At 41.1% G+C, this 18,076-nt stretch overlaps 1 protein-coding gene across 2 annotated transcripts in view; it reads left to right on the plus strand.

The window, feature by feature from the left end:
* The window catches only part of rasgef1ba (RasGEF domain family, member 1Ba), a 119,295-nt gene that overhangs the window by 21,391 nt on the left and 79,828 nt on the right, over positions 1 to 18,076 (plus strand). For both annotated transcript variants that reach the window (XM_071483948.1, XM_071483949.1), the window contains one exon: positions 11,032 to 11,085. In XM_071483948.1, the coding sequence (XP_071340049.1) occupies positions 11,032 to 11,085 (54 nt within the window). The remainder of the gene's footprint in view (positions 1 to 11,031; positions 11,086 to 18,076) is intronic.

Genomic DNA, 18,076 nt, shown 5'->3' on the forward strand with positions numbered 1-18,076 from the left:
CTGTGTCCTACACACACACACACACACACACACACACACACACACACACACACAGGAACACATGCCCACAGCTGACTGTACACAAAACACTGCTGATAACTTGGATCAAAACATCACATGATGACAATCATCCTGCAGAGTGTGTGTGTGTGTGTGTGTGTGTGTGTGTGTGCGTGTGTGTGTGTGTTTGATTTGAGCTGTGAGCAGTGACGTGCGTGGATCCATGTGTGAAAATAAAGTTCAGATGATTGACAGCGTTATTATGTTACCTGGTGTCACAGAGCTCTGTTGTGAGTTACATTAAGTCCAACTGGACCCACATGTTGTAGAAAATGAAGCACAGTAGAAACACAAACAAAAGGAGGCATCATGTTACGTGATATTACGGGAGGAAAGAACGATTCACTTATGTTAAACTTCTAAAATACACAACACACATGTCTGGTTTACCTCAGAGAGAATCGTCACCACTGCGTCACTGATGTGTGAGAGAGGACGTTCTGAACAAACCCGTCGAGCGACTGTGAGCTGCTCCGTTTGTGTTGGTTGGTTGGTTAGTTAGTTAGTTAGTTAGTTAGTTATACTTTTAGTATGGCAAGACACATGTGTTCATTCGTTATCCCTTCATTATCCGCCATTGTTCATGTGTATTGTTGTTATTGTTGTTGCTATAGTAACAACGCTGCATTAAGGGGGAACTATCTGCAGTGGAAAAAGATCCTCGTTCCAAAAGCAAGAAAGTCCATACTCAACCATACGGTGAGAAAACACCGTCATTGTTCCCAACATTATTGGCTCTGCAGACTATGTATGATTAGAGGATTTAATTGCAGTTTTGCTATTGCTACATAGCCAGCGTTAGCATTAACATTTTACTTACCAGTGTAGAAGAAATGTTGTGATTTCAGAATCAAACTTCATTCCTTTACTCACCAACAGCTGTCTCCAGCATGTCTTTTTTTTTTCTACTGAAGTTAGCATGCTAACCAGCTAGCCCTGGTCCACCAACCACTAATCTGCTCTGACGGTGTAGCACTGCTCAGAGGGCGTTTTATAATCTTCTGTATTATAAAGAAAACGATGGTCGAGAATCCTGTCAAGAGACAATCAAGCGTTTGGTGGCAGAGAAACTTTCCTTTAAAGAAACTACCAGGAAGTATTTTTGTAGGAGAATACCGTTTATACTCGCAACGGTTTTAATGCAAAAAGAAGTTTATATTTACATGACTCAAAATCTAAATAAATGAATGAATAAATGATTTTGGTGTTTATCCGTCACTCCTCACTAAACGTGAGTCTGTGAATGGCATCATTTCGTAAAACTTAATTTATTTATTTTCATTAATTCATAGTCCAAACCTGTGCAAAACACCTGAGCTGTCAGGTCGCTCTCTGCCAAACACACTGAGGTGTGAGAGTGTGTGTCTGTGTGTGTGTGTGTAGAGGACGTCATGGGGTTAGTAGGGACAGTGGGCAACTGCTGAATGTCTTTGAAGATGGTATAACACATACTTACTTACACACACACACACACACACACACACATACACTCCTTGAACCCTGGAGGCCACAGCTTTGATCTTGTCCTTCTGTTTTACCCCCCCCCCCCCCCTTGTGTAATGTCATCCTCTCTTCATCCATCATATGATATAACTGACTGTGAGTCTGTTCGCACAACAAGATAATTCTCTTACTATCAGACCATTTCTGATACATCAGCGTGCAGTAATTTCCTGCCACGCGAACACTAATTGACTGACTCTTCTTGTCTCTCTGTCTCTGTCTGAGAACGCAGCCAAACACACCTTTCATCTCACACTCTGTTCTGATTCCCTTTGTCAGTGTAGTGAATATCAAACAAACCTGAATGAGTCTGTAATCCGGCCCCCTCGAGGTCGCTGAGCATTGTGGGTTCGGAGGTATTCACTCGCAGTTACCTCATCCAGATCAAAGCAGAGGGCAGACACTTTGTGCTGATCATCTGAGAGGCGTGAGGTCAACACTGAGCTCTTCTCTCTGGTCAGGTCCTCTGAGACCCGAGGAGGGCTGCTGGCACAGGGAGGCAGCAGACGATGCTTTAATGCTGATTTTCTGAGGCCAAGTAAACATGTAGAGTGGACGCTGATAGTCCTGCCTGGCCTTTTAGTGCGTCACCCACTTAAAGAATGAGTGTTGTGATGTTCTACATTTTTCTATGGTTAAAAAAAAAAACATGAAACAAAGTTTAAAATAATTCTACCAATAAAAAACCCCCTGATGTATCTTATTCCTCCAATGATGTCTAAAGACTATTAAAAACACACCAGTGAGTCACACTGTTGCACTGGGTGACATGTTCCTTCACTACCATGAACATACAGACACTGTTTATTTGATTTTGATGTAGTCACCCACACACCATCCAACTAGAGCACTAAATGTGTTTTAATCCGCCACGGAAAATAGTCCCCATGAAATGCACCTTATACTGCTTTTTATTCAAACCAGTGTCCAACTGTTTTAGGAAATTATTTAAATAAATAGAAGTATAAAATAATAATTATAAGCTTTATTTATATAGCATCTTTCAAAATACAACCAGTTTGTAGCCTTGAGTTTGCAATTTGGCTGCTGACATCTTGGTTTTTTGAAACCAGAACAAACCATATTTGGAGGAGAAGGTGGAGCTGAGGAGGAGTGAGGGGTGGATCTGACCTGCTCTGTCCTCTATCCTGGTACAGTCTGTCAATCACACCGTAGCCCCGCCCTAATGCATACACTGCTTTATGGTCTATTTTCCTCTAAATGGACAACAATTTAAAAAATTTACATCATGTTGTGTTGAAGAAGACTTGAAACTAGAGACTGAGACATAAACTCATTAGGAAAACATTTACTGAGGTAATAAATCCAGTAAGGAGTAGAGACATTTTCCCATAGACTTCAATACAATCAGACTTCTTTTTACAACCAGTGGAGTTGCCCCCTGATGGTCATTAGATAGAATGAAGCTTTAAGGCTCTTCAGCGTTGGATTCACTTTTCAGACCTGGAGTCTACGTCCATTTTTAAGCAGTCTATGTAAATACTGTAAAACAGGCCTTGTGCACATTTTGAAATCTCTTGATATCTGCTCAACTCATCTGCTTTACATCAAACTCAGGCACAGTTTGAAGAGACTATTCATATGCACTGATGATAAAAAATGTCTTCCACATGCTGAGCAGGTGTGTTAGTGGGTCACATGTGAGCATTGCTTCATTTTTGGAGTTTGTGATGTAAAAAAAAAAAAGCCCTGAGCATAATAATCACGACCTGCCTAAGCTGTCATGTAGACACAAAGGAAAAGACTCGGTGAGTGTGAGTTTGTTTTGGAGGAGGAATTGGGCGCAGGTGTGACATTTCAGCTGTTATGTAATGTTCAGAGCTTAACCTTTCCATGACAAATGGACTAAGTGAAGACTTGGGGCGGTGGATACAGAGCTGCTTCTGTTCAGCTCTGCAGAATGATGGCTTCATGGATATTTAAGAAATTCTTCAGGCGATAAACATTAACCAACTGCGGAGAACGAACCGCTGCAAAGCCACAGACCTCAAGTCAGCAGAGACAGGATATATTTAATGGGAAAAGACCATTTTTCACAACAATGTCCTGGGTTGACATCACATTAGGCTGTAGTGGGTCAGAGAGGGACACACTGAAAGATGACTGTTGCTGTGATTGTTTGTTCATAGGAACTATACTTCTTGTTTTCCGTCAGAAGTATACAGGCTACAGGCTACTACAGGCTGTACTTGGGCGATCTTTGCATTGTAATAAGTGAGTTATTTTCAGAATACAAAAGTCTGCATGCAGCACAAACAAGTTGTCAACATTTGTTGTTTTCCAGTATTTACCTCCTTCAGGTAGGTCATGTTCTCAACTGTTTGTTTGTTTGTTAGTTAGTTCATTTTTGTTAGCAGAATTCACTGAACTTGGTGGACTGATGGGTCATGGATCACGGAAGAACTCATTCCATTTTGGTTCAGATCCAGATCATTTATTATGAATTTTATTTTTTTCTCTGAAGTCTGGTGCATGTTGTTCGCCACTGGCCTTGGTGAGAGCCATTCTGTTTATTTAGTAGGATTCTAGCAAATTTGCAGCATAATTATCTGCCTAAATAAAACATGTTTACAGTTTTGGTCTCTATGGCTAATTTCCTCCATCATGACAACTGTATGGGGCTGAATTATTACATGACTCAGCCGTTTAAATCTTATTAAGGCTTCAGGTTATGCATAATTGAAGGTGTGGCCGTTTTGAGTGACAGGTGGATGAGTGTATGCTTTCCACAAACCAGCAGGCACTGAAGCCTCCCCTCCACACACGCCCCTCCTCTTTGCCCATTTTTGGATTAGCTGGGAGTTAGGGGCGGAGTCAGGCACTGCCAAAATGGCAACGGTGAAGCAGCTCACTCTGAGCTTCAGAACCGCTCCTCAGAAACCTGTGGGTGACGACACAGAGGCTACGTCCAACTTCATTTACAGTCTGTGGTCTGAACACCTGCTTAATCTCACATTGCTGGTACTAGTCTGACCGCCCCTTTGTCTCTCCTCTGTTAGCTGTGCTCTTAATGCACAACAGGCCACAAATATAAAGTCACAACACCCAGAGATGAGCAGAAAATGAAAGACGTCCCCACTGGTCGGTAACTCTGAAGGTTGACCCCCTTTTCCTGACACATCTGCTTCCTACAAGGCTTTCTGCAGAGGCCTAATGCCATTTTAATTTCCTCCCAGACCTACAGTGTGCATGCCATCTCTGCATCATAGCCCACAAGATTATTTTCCAATTTAAACATTGTGTAGTCAGCTTTGTTTTCATTTTATAGTACAAGGTAAACACTTTATGCCGTGATTGTGTTTCCTCTGAAAGAGCTGATCCTCAGTTTGCTGTGAGCTATTTCAGACATTCAGGGGCATTTAGTCTGTGCAGAGGGACCAGGTCCTGTTTTATTAATTAGTGTGTGACTTAAACAACTGGAGAATGCAGCCATGGCGTCGTGCACTGGTGAGCATGATAGTATTTGTCTCTGTGTTGAGCTGCTGCATCCTTTTCTGCTCTGTTTTCTCTCTGATGCAGGTTGAGATTTAGTCATTTTAGCTCTTTTATATGATGTTTTCTTAATGTTTTTGATGTTTGCTCCATATGATGCAAAATAAGTTTAGCTGTTGAGACGCCACTAACATTTAAATTATTATTTCAGAGGTGATAGTTTTAGCAGGAAAAGCTGAATTTCTGCTGACATAAAATCTGATCGTATTAATGATCTTGCTCTGTTCATGTGGTGATTGGACTGTGATGGAATTAAACCAGTTCTTGGGTACATTTTTATAACTGATATTAAATCTTATCATTTAGATTTGCAGCAGCCTCTTGTTATGTTTCACTGTCAGTCCGTCAGCCTTTACAGTCCTCAGAGCAGAGTGAGTGCTCAGAGATGAAACATACACTCAATCTCTAACCAATATCAAAATAACCCAACTGCCTATAAATACACCATCACTCAGCAGCGCTGTGGCCTGATTCGCTCATGACCTGGTTCGTGATGAATGACGGACTGAGTCACATGCTCCACAAGTCTTTTCAAACTGGGGCAGGGGAAGCTGTCCAGAAACAGCACAGACCTGACAGACTGCTGACCACGTTTTAGCATCACATGACGGCCTCTCAGCGGCTCATAGTCGACTCATTGTAGAGACACTAACAGGGTCAGGTAAAGGTGAAGGTAAATTCTGACCTGTAGCTGCTTAGGGATGAAATAAAAAGACTGAAGTTCATTCAGCAGCAGCCTCGGAGCTGCACCGTATTTAGAGATTTTTAGATGGAGATTTTTTTGTTGTGGGCACTTTTGACCAGATCCGAGCTGGCGGAGGACTTCTGCTTCTTTTTCACTTAGTTGTTGTTATGTAAGATGAAGTTCCTTTGTAGTGAAAGGTCCTCCAGATACCTGTTTAAATCTGTACCAGAGATTCTTATACAACACCTGCCTGATCGCAGCAGTTTTTATATTTGTCCTAAAGCTGTGGGAGCAGCTGTTAAGCGAGGAGCTCCACTTTAAAACTTTATGTCACATGTTTGTAACATCTTTACTTGTTCACAGCATCTAGGGCTCTTTTTTTAATCAGAAAGTCAAGTTTTCAGAGGTTACCAGATGGGCTCAAATGCCCCGAGCAGCAAATCCCTGGTTTGACTCCCTGCCGACCAGACCGCTCGCTGCGTGTCATTCACCAACTCTCCCTGCATTTCCTGTCTGTCCTTCAAATAAAAGCATAAAATTGAAAAAAAGAAATGTTAAATACCTTTCAAATGTGGGAATAAATGAATTTTTCAAACTGTTCTGACCTGTTTCCGTCCAATATTGACAGTGTATAAACACAACAGAAGCATTTTTTAAATTCACTCAGTTGCTCCCCTGCTGACCAGCTGCTGATCAGTAAACTAAGCTAATAAAACGAGGAAACTTGCCAGCCGAGCTTATTGGATAATTGTGACCTGAAAGCATCAGAGAAGTGGTGTGTGGGAGTGTTTTAGGTTCCATCTACATCTTGAATTTAAAAATGGCTCTGTATGTGGGTTGCCTCTGAATTTTCAAAATGGTGCATTTGAATTTGTTGACCTGACTTTCTGAGACAGTGACAGACTTAACAACAAATCAGCTAAACCAACACAAGCATTGGGAAATAATTCTGGTCAGTGGACTATCACTGGGGAATTTAGTCTGATTTCAAGAGACTGGTATTTTGCAGGTTAGTGGACCCAGGCATCTATTAAATCTGCCTTACTCACTACAAACATCTACCTGTTGTTTCAGCGGCGTTTTAATGACTTAACTGTTCACAATTTCATCTAGAAAAATAGTGTTTGTGTACAACTGAATTAACTTGAAGTTGCAGGACTAATCATTCAGGATGAAGGGCAGAGGTCAGTGGGGTCAGAGGCTCTGGTCTCCATTCAGTTGTAAAAATTGGCCCTTCAACTCTACCAGGTCAGCTCAACCTGTCATCAGGATAATAACCCAGTGTTCCTCAGATGTCACGGACCGGCGGTCTCCTGGTGGTCATCCTCTATCAGCAGCTTTGTAGTTGCTAGAAGTCACAGGTCAAAGGTCACAGGTAGAAGCACTGCTTTGAGGTTCAAGTCCCCAAAGCAATTGTCCCATGACAGGAAAGGAAAATGCTGAGAGGCTCTAAAGAGTTGCTGTTAACATTTGTGTTGTTCACTATCACATACTCACATCATCCTTCCTTTGTCGCCCTCCTTTTTTTCTCTCAGTCTCTCTCTCTTCTTAGCCAATGAACAATGAAGGGTTGTCAGCGATGATAGTAGTGTCGAAACGACCATGGAGAACATTTACTTTGTTCCTCTGGACCGGCAGGGCTGCGAAGTGTTAAGCAGAGTTATTTTTATTATTTTTTGGCCAGATTTTATGCCTTTATTTGACAGATTCCAACAACCCCAGGCTTCAAAACAGCTGTTCACAGACCAATGGGTAACGTCATTTGGTGCATGCATGAACACTGTGTAACATCAGTAACGCTGACTACCATGGCAACCCTAATGCAGGGTTCGGTCAGTGCGATTGTGTTATACAAGGGGATATTCTTTAACAGGGAATCTGTGCTAATTACTGTCTGCAGTTGGACAGGTAGCACTGAAACTCCACACTTCCCCTGAAAATGTGTTAATGGATTTTGCACACAAACAGGATCACTTCACATTCAGCCAGTCGCTGCAGTCCCCTCTACAGACCACACTGCCCACCCCCCCTTTTTTTATATAATTCCTAAAAATCACAATGAGCTCGTGACCTTTTACCACAATCTGTTCATTCTTTTCAATTAATCTCTGCACCGCCCCATGAATGATTCACAGAACTCAGGCAGGGCCTGTATTAATAACTAATAAGGCTAAGTGGCGTGAGGGAACAGCTAGTTCGCTGAGGGTCAAAAAGGTCTGAGATTACACTGGTCACGCTGAGACAAAATGTCCACTCCCAAAGCGGGAGGCCATCTGATCGAAGGCAAAAATGGACCAGTACTGCCGGTGTTGTCTGAGCAGCTTGTGAATTATGTCGATCATTACGTGCCATTTGGTTTTGGGAATTATTGATGGCAGTATCTTCTGCTGCAGCGCTGTATAACGGCTGCGTTGTACAGTAAAAGAAGGCTATATTCAGAATTTGTGAAATATGACTTGATCTCTTGATCCTCAGGCTAGATAATGCAAACGGCTCACAACCTCCATGATTTAATCAGTTAAATCCCTCTTTCTGCTAATATGGTTTAAGAGGATTTCCTCTATACATTATTCTGGCATCATTTTCTGGGAAGAGACAATTTCCACTTTTCTAACTCTGCATCATATGTTTGACTTGTTATTTCATAAAAAAAAAAAAATATCCTCAGGTTTTCTCCTTCTGCAGCAGCATGCAACAACACACACACAAACATAAAAGTGTCCACACACACCTATACTCACTCAAACACATGTTCACGTTCCCTCGACCAGAATGAGAATAAATACAGCATCTAGCGTGGCAGCATCAAAGTGGCCTTTCTTATTGATTTCCTGTTTCTGTGTCACAGAGAAACAGGTTGGCTAATAGGCCGTGTTATGCAACAGCATGCAGCTGCAGGCTTTTACCCATAAATCCCTGCCAGTGCTCAAGTTGAGGAGATTAAAGTTGAGCGAATGCCCACCCTGACAGCAGCAACATGGAGGTGGCTGCTGCTGTTTTCAGTTATTTTACACTCTGCTGCAATAAAGCAAAGGAGATTTGAAACTTATTTGCTTCTCACTCTTAACCAGGAAATGGGAGATGCAGAATGAGGATTTTGTGTTTTTTAAGGTGTAGAAAAAAATGCATGAAGACAAAATAAGAGGCATAAGCTATGAAAGAATGCACCTTTTTGTTTCTCTAACAGCAATTTTTTTCTGTGATTAATTTGTAAAACTCAAGAGATTGGATGCTAATCACAAGAGAGCTGAATCAACAGTCTGTGAAATCACATTGTGTCGTCTCCTGGCCTCTGAATCCTGGGACAAACTGTTAATTACGTGCTTGCTTAGGAGAGCTCACCTTCTTTCTCATAATCCAGTCACTTCCCTGCGTGTAGAGACTGTGTGACTGTGTGGAGGAACACCCTGAGTATCCAGCCACTGTGCGTCTCTTCGTTCAGCGTCAGGTCGTCATGTGACTTGCAAAGGGAAGCACTTTATTCTGCTCTGTTGGCTCTTTCTGTATTTAAAGCTTCAGCTTTAATTAGTCCGTACGTGTCGCCCACATTCAGGTCCACATTAAACGCAGATGACCACCATCAGTCTCAGCAAAGGCATCTGTCCCGCTGTAATAAATTTGGATTTTTTATTAGCACCATTATTCCCCCCCCAGTGCTGTCAGTTCGCTGCAGCTCAGCAGGTTTCTGCTCGGCCGCTGCTTTGTGCCAAAGGATTTATTAGTTTTACTTTGTTGGATCAGTTTTGTCTGACACACTCGGCTGAGACAGGAGCAACTGTTGTTCTGTAGAGGATCCAGGTCTAGTTACAGCAAAGATCATATAGTGCTACTGTTGTCTGTCACAAGGCTTATGCATTAGTGTTTCCATCAGAAACTCAGCTACATGTTAGACCTGCAGCAGGGATTTTAGAAATACTGAGGTCATGGATCCAGGTTTTCAACCTGACCCATCTGTTGAATTAAAATTGTGTATATCTGGTCCTTTTCCACACTGCCAGGTCTGATACAGTAAAACCTTTCTTCGTTGTTATTATTCACAGTGAAGACATTCAATCTAAAAGAATATTAGATCCATTTAACACTCCTGTAAATATATATCACATGACCATTTACGTGCACTGGCCATGCCTGTGCCGGTGTAAACAGGAAGCAGGTTGTGTACTCTGCAGTTGGTTGCTTAGTTGCAGAAAATACGACAAACCAGGAGCAGCAATGGTGAAAAGTAAGACCTCAGATTTCTTTGCTTTTTTCTTTTGCAAGATTGAACTGTTACTGAAAGTAAAGATAGATTGGGAAATCTGTCACATGATATCCAATCCTGAGACCCAATCGGGAAGTGAATGCGGGTTTATCATAGGTCTCCGTTTCTGCCCGTCCAGACTAAAACGCAACTTTGGACTTTTCAAACTAAAAAGTATCCATCAGCGTTTCCTTAAACGTGTTTCCCGTCTCAGGTTTAGTGGCTCAAAAACTCAGGAGTAGTGTGGAAACTTGGGACGTGATGCATTTTAAAACAAAAAAGTATTAGTGTGGATGTAGCCTTAATATCCAGGTTGACTCTCTGGAGTTTCGTAGAAAACAGTTCAACAGATGGTGATGCTGACCGTGTAGTTGGAACGTGGATCGCTACATTTCCACCTGGTATTTAATAAGTGTTCTTGTTATTGTGATTTAGTTGACCTTGACCTTGATTACGAAGGAGTTAGTAGTTACTCGTACGACCTGTGGTTGTTGCCTGATGCTGGCCGGACGAGATGGAGCCAGGTGGTCCTGCTTTACAGATTGTATTAACACCTGAACTGTGCCCACAGTACAAGCCTGACCAACTACGGATGGTTTGAATAGCAAAAGGAGTCTTTTGAGGAGCGCTTGACTTCCTAGGTTATCACAGTCAACCGGAGTGGTTGTAGCTCTCTTGCTCCACCTCAGCTCCATCCAGGTTCCACCTTGTTGCCTAAACTTAGATTTTCTTTACACAAAAAAACATGAGAAGAAAGAAATGTGTAAACATACTTCAGACTGCTGAGATTGATGCTCATCCATGTCAAGGCAGATACTTCCAGTCATTCAAAAGCATATGGATCTACTGTGTTTTGAAGCTTTGTCACCTCTATGGCCTCATGGGAATTTCTGAGGATGTAAACAGAAGCCTCATAAAGTCCCTTTAGAAGGCTGTGTGTTTTATAACAGGCCCTGCATGTGATTTCTTATGTTGTGTAGAAAAATTTTCATGAAAGTAACAGAATCTTTCTTCTCTTTCTTCCCTTCAGCCGACCATTTTCGGGGCGTTGGCCAATGAGAGAGCACGGTTTGACAACAGACTGGTGAGTCACCTCCACGTGAACTTGTTCTAACTGGATAACAACGCTCACAAAGTCAGGACGTTTGGGTTTTGAGGGTGTAAGGTGATGTTGGTTTTAATTGAAAAACAGCAAGTAGTGGGAATTTTAATTAACCCAAAATTCCTGAGGATAAATATTCCCAAAAGCTGCAGCAGATGTCTGCCTTACACTGTGTGTGTGTGTGTGTGTGTGTGTGTGTGTGTGTGTGTGTGTGTGTGTTATTGTTTTCAGAGCTGAGTGTACCCTCTAAACATGGTGGAACGTGATTTTTTTTTTTTCATATTGATACATAATGAAAATAATTTCATAATTAATTTCAGCACATTTCAAGCGCTCTGCTGCCTGACAGATGGAAAGAATCTTGTGTCTTTGTCGATGATACCAGGTTTTGATGGAAGACAAAGATTTCCTCGGTCTCTGTGTTGTTGTGAAATGCAAATGGCGATGATGGCAGACGCCACAAAAAGCCAATTAACCAGCAGCAAAGGAAATTATTAAGCCGGCCGGTTGTTTGCCTGGCTAGATCTATCGGGGGGGGGGGGGGGTCGGGTCTGGTGAGCCGGTGCCAACTGGCACCACTCGTTTAATTACTTAGCCCAGCGGCACTGAATGAAGTTGGCAGATTTATGGATTTGTCCATTTCCCATTTATCAGAAAACAATAAAAGTGTCCTTTTATGCTCCGTCTCCAAAGCACCCCTGGGCCCTGTGATCGCTGTGCTCTGACTATAGGCCTCTGCCTTTCTCAGTAAGTAATGGACTGCTGCAGGTGGGTGGGCAGTCCAGTGTTGCTTCACAGGTAAAATATGTATTGGAGCTGATCATGAAAGAATGTTTAAACCCTTTGAGAATGTGAAGAGCCGAATCTGGTCCGAAGCCAGAGCAGATTATTGATGTTTGGTGGCATTTGTTTTGGTGGCACGTGTCCAAGTCTTTCAGCTTCTCTGAGGAACAAAGTCGGTTAAGTCTTTATTATTTGGATGGTTAACTTTAGGAAAGATGTGAACCTGCAATCTTTTGTTTCTACAAGAGGAAGATTTCTTTCAAACCAAACCAGCAAGTCACTAATAATGGCTTTTTATTAGAAACTGTATCATGTCAGTGTTACCTCAGTCAGGTGCTGTATGAGAGGAAGAGCTTTAGTCCTATTTTACAGCTGTGACTATAAATATACTGACATAATCAAGACTTGATCTGACTTAAACAGAAAACATTTTAGCTGTTGTCTTGTCTTAACGACCTGCCAATCAAATCCATTCCAGATGTTTGTAACGTGGGAACACTCGCTCTAACAGTCATTTAACTCGGCCTTTAAAGGCTTTGTTTTGTTTTGTGGTCACAGAAATTTGACTTATACATACATCATTTCATGGTTTGAGATTTATCTGGATAATTATCAGCTGATGCGTTTCTCCACTGATCTAAAATGAAAATGCTGCTTTTAGACACAGCACTGCCTGCCACAGCAAAGCCTTAAACAGAAAACTCAGATCCACTTGTTGTGTTTTGTTTCTTTGTAATTGAAGACTTGTCAATCAGTTCTTGAGAGAAGTAAGTTCCGCTCCTGTGTTTTGGGCATTTTGACCATCAAACTGTGTCTTTCAAAAGCTGCTTTTATGCTCTGAACAGGCTTTTATCTCATGTGGAACAAAAGCACACAAATCACTGAACTTGTATCTTTAGAACCAAATCAATTTTAAATCCATTATATTAAAACCTTTCTTTCTACAATAATTAATCCTCATTGCTGATTTTCTGAACTAGAATAAATTATTTATTTTAGCAGGGACCAGTCACCACAGTGTAGCTGCTTGACAGGTTTTTGTCCCTGCAACATAACTAACATAAGATAAAAGAAATTTTGGGATGTTGACAAAAGTAAAAAGGTTATTTATTTAACAAGAAAAACTAATTTTATTGCTTACCTAATCCTTACCAGTTAATGCCTTTATACTGAGGTGGTAAAAATAATATGGACTCAAATTCATAAAGCTGAAAAAAACAAAAACAAATCCCTGGCTTTCATCACCCTGCTCTGCATGTGTGCACCCATCAGGGGGTCACAAATCAGACTTTTTAGGGTTCATGGGCTAAAGCTATTGAGAACCACCACATTACATAATCCCAGGCTTTCTTTCTAGCTGGTTTAAGTCTTTCAGATCATCCACTTAGAGTTCATTTCCCTTTCTCCTGCAGCACTGTGAGTTTAGATGAGGGTTTCTCTTCCTCCCTGACTAAAATCCCCTCTGGATTTCACGTTGGACTCAGGAGTGTGAGGGTCCAGGTGGAACGGTGACAGGCGCTGGCTGAAGATTATGCTAACGTTATGGATACCGAACAATAGCACTCTCAGTGGGATAGGCAGCCGCCATGATATCACCGCAGACGGCTTAACTCTCATGCATCACGGTGCTTTGTGGGATTAATCTAATAATAAAGCCAGAATTGTGCCTAAGTCCTAATTGATTTTTTTTCACCCATATGGACATTGTACCCATCGTCTTATAGTGGATAAATCCGACATGCAGCTGCTTCTGAGAAGTAACACTGGAATGAAGACTAGATTATTTTCTCAATTTGTAAAATAGAAGAGGAGGAAAGTGTTAATTCTGAGGTTTCCTGGATGTTGTGTCCAGACTTGATGAGCAGTTAAACACAAGTAAAATTGCAACAAAATCTAATCTGGAGCCTGATATGAAGAAGTCTTTGATGCTGTTGCCATTAACTCAGTCACTGGAGTAATTTAATAACAGATCATTTACTGCAGTCATTTGTTGAAAATTGTGTAGCTCTTTGCTTTTAATTAAAGATGAATAAAACGGCACCAAATGGTTTATATGAGATCAGAGGCCTTTAACCATTAATAGGGAAGGGTTTCCCGTGACAACGACAGCGGGATGTCGACTGAGGAAGCAAAGACTGTGAATTTTAATGAAGGGTGGGTTTTGGTTGAGTGTGTCTTGTTAAACCAGTAACTGTGTTTACAGGCTTTTACCATTAACTATCAGTTTGTCTGAGAAGAGAGTAGCTCTGACATAAGTAACAAACACTGACTACGTACTTGTCTCTGTGCGTAATTATCTTTGTAGTCACATCATAGGAATTAGTTCTGCAACTAATGATCATATTGAATTAATCAATGAATTATTTACAAAACTATTTCATCTTTCGGTCCATTTATTAGTATTTCTCAAGCTTTAGGTCGTAACACAATATTTATTAGCAGCTGGAGTTTTTCCAGTTCACATTTTTCCCCCTTTTCCTAGTTTCCCCAATATAAGAGCCCTCGTTTTTCTAGAAGGACTCGTGTGTGGTGTTTAGTGGCACCTAGTGGTGAGGCTGCATATTGCAAGAGGATCCGCTCTTTCTAGGTATGATGAGCTCATTCTAAGCTAGTGAAAAGAAGTTGAGACGTAAAATTCTTTCTTGACCTTGAAAACACACAAAACTGTTTCACAACCAACAAATAAAAGAATCACAAAATCGAAGAATTACACAGTTGGATAACAAAATCAGTACCACTGTTGTGCTTGTGTGTTAAGTATGAAGCTAGATGCAGGAGGTTATTAGCCTAGCATAAAAAGTGAAAGCAGGGGGAAAACTCTATTCTGGCTCTATCCAAAGCTCATAACATCCCTTCTCTAAAGCTCATTAATTAACATGATGTATCTTAAACTGGACAAACAGAAAAGTGAAAACTCTTTTATTTCTTGGTGAACAGCAGCTGGACATAAGCAGCTTCCTCTACCTTCCTCTAAAATCACAAACAACAAACCAAATGAGAAGTAATATGTTACTCTGTGCGCTTTAGCGGTGCTGTTAGGTAGACTTCTTTTAAATGTAACTTTGGATGGAGACAGTTTTAATGCATGCCCCTGCCTCCAGTCTGTTTGCTAAGCTAAGCTAATGGCGTCTTGGCTGTAGTTCCACACTAAACATGCAGACATGAAAGTCATTCTATATTTCCCAAAATATCTACTCGTTCCTAAAATGATTAACCATCAGACAGTTTTTTGTTGACTAATTAACTCATTGTTGCAACACTAATGTGAATTAGTCATTGATGTGATCGTTTTCACTGAAGCTCAGTTATGTAACTGATCCTCAAACCTTCACCGGTCTTCATTGGGTTGGTAGCATTCGGGGTTTTGCCCAAGGGCACTTTGACAAATGACCTGTTGATAGAAACAACCATGTCTGATGCAGGGAACTGAATGTGGGACTTTCCAGTTACATGATTGTGGGCCAGTCTGTCAGAATACCCAGCCCCCAAAATACACCCATGTTCTCACATTCATAGTTCAGTTTAACATTTGGTCTTTTCAGCCTTTACTGATGTCACAGACCCAGAGCATCCGTTGCACAACTCTCCACCGTGCTGGGAAAGGTATGGTAAGTATGTGGCACATGAACGATGTGTGTTTAACTCTAAAATCCAGGGTGGTTGCATAAGCCTGATAAAAGGGCACTGGTTATGTAAACGTGTTGCTTAAATAAGGCAGAAACCAAAGTGTGTTCCTTCAGAGGCCTGATCTTCCTCCAACATCAGCTGCCCACTGCTGGGAGTGTGGACGTGGGCCAAAACCAGAGCGCTGCACTTTTCCTCCTCGTCAGTTTGAGTGTGCAACAGATTTGGCAGCAGGAATGAGCCAAGGGCGTTTTAAAGTACGTTGACTATCAGCTAAAGTAATGCACCCGGGATACTGGACCTCGTCCTGCATCAGCCAAGAAGTCATGGTTACAACATACAAACACACTCTGTTTACATGCAGCCCAATAAAGCAGTAATGGGATTAGTTTATGGCTAATTCAAATGTCATGACCTCATATAAACACCTCAGTGAGGTTAGTGTCATTGAACTGGAGCCAATCAGATGACAAGGTCCCTCAATTTCCTTTTTTTTCATGGTAGATTTAACCCATTCTTGTCCATTCATTTTTGTAATGCATTGAAACTAATTAGCAGCTCAGACTCACTTTATTGATTTTTGTTCATGCAGTTTAAAGCTGGATTCATCACGGCAAGTTGTGAACACATTATAATAAAGAACTTTTAGCAATCAGCTTCCTATTGATTTGGAGTTGTGTTTCCAGTGACGTGATTAGTTCAGTCCAGTTTTTCTCTCTCCTTTGAGCTGGTTTCTGGTCCACACTGCAGTAACTTCTGACAGACTCTTTAGCAGCTAAATGCTCCATGATGTCCACCAGTTCGTTGCTGACTGTGTCTGTCTGTTCGCTGGTGCTGGGCAGGAAGTGTTCAATGTATTTTAGAGCTTTTTCACGTCAAGCTGCAGCCTGCTGTGGCTGGAAATGTTGCAGGAGGTAAAACCAAAACAATGAGCTAAAAGAGCAAAGAGGAAAAACAGACTTGGTGATTAGTCTCTGCTGGTTTCATCACTACAAGTCAAACCTTTAGACACAGCAATTTCCTCCACTGTAAACATTTAAATATTAATTAAAGCAGCTTTAAAAGCAGAATGATTTGTAAAGTATGAACTGTGTCATCACAGCAATAAACTTAAAGGAATTCAGATTTATGTTCACTGAGATGTGTTACACAACTTAAACGTTTTTCAAGAGTCTGCTAATTTTTTCATAACACACAGTATGGTCCTTTAATGTTTGTCTTTCTGTTTATTGTCTCTTCTGTTGTCTCTCCGTCGCACTGTCAAAGCTGATGAACGGCACAGACAAAGACAGCTGTCTACACAATAATCAAGAGCATGAAATCTTTCCACGCTGACATTTTTGTCAAACTGAACATGTAATCCTGTTAGAGCCCACAAGTGATTAGTGCCATTTGGAGGGCAGATTATTCCACAGCAGCGTACAGCACCATGAGTGCTGACATTTTAACATGGGAGGTCCCAGTGGGAATTAAACCCCTGACCCGAGCTGCTTCAGTGACAGGGCTCCACGTGGCACCTAAGTGCCCGCCAATGAATTAATAAAATTAATGGCAGATGTTCATAAAGATGCTGTGATGTCATCTGGTTTGCTTAGATTCCCCGGATTTGCTCCACAGTGCTGTGTGCAGAGAATGGCAGCACTGAGACTCGTTTTCTGATCAGACACAAACAGGTTTTTTTTTTTCTCGTACTAAACCAGAACTTATCCAAAGATAAATAACTTTACCGTCTTTCTGCTTTCATCATCCTCATGACTTCAGGCCTCTATCACTTCAAAAATTCCCTACCGTCCTCTTTAACATTATGAAGGCTACTAACTGTGTCCTTAATTAATTAAGGACACACTCAATTAGCTGGACATGACCACCAGTGTAATCAATAGTGAAAAGTAATGACAACAAAGTTGATAGATTGAAATACTTTTAAACCAACAGTCAGATATTCTCAACCCACCAGACCTTCAGGGTTTGTGACACTGTTTGTGACGTATTATGTCTTCAGCTTAAAACAAAGCCACAGATTTGAATTAAAATGACATTTTATTTTAAATTTGAGCTGAGAAATTTATTATTTTACTTTTTTATTTGATTTACTTATTCTCTCGTCAACCGCTTTCATCATATTATGTAATTCAATCAGTTGATGCAGTATCTGTGTTTTAGCCCAGCGCCGAGCTTTCAACTGTCTATGAATTTTTGTTTCAAAGACACCGGGGTGTTTATTTCCATGATGGCTGCATCACTAATGCAACACTAAAGATGATAAATAGAGTGGAGTTCTGTTTTCCAGCAGCTAAGCTTTACAAGGCAAAGCTGTGTGTAGTTTTTTTATTTCAAATGTGAGTCAGTTGTGGTTAAGGTGGTTAGTTTACAGTGTGTTTGAGCTGCAGATTACCAGTGCATGAAATACCACACAAATAAAGTTACCACAGACATAAACTAGTCGCTTCTTTTAGAAATCATGTGAAAACTTTGTGCTTGTTCTGTCTCCTACATGTTGCTGCTGACTTTAACATGATGTTTGTGTGTTTACATCAGAAACATGTTTCCTCTCTGTCTTCAGACA

The sequence above is a fragment of the Trachinotus anak genome, unplaced genomic scaffold (genome assembly GCF_046630095.1).
Source record: "Trachinotus anak isolate AG129_WGS33_773 ecotype Australia unplaced genomic scaffold, CSIRO_AGI_Tana_v1 ptg000008l, whole genome shotgun sequence".
NCBI classification, from domain to species: Eukaryota; Metazoa; Chordata; class Actinopteri; order Carangiformes; family Carangidae; genus Trachinotus; species Trachinotus anak.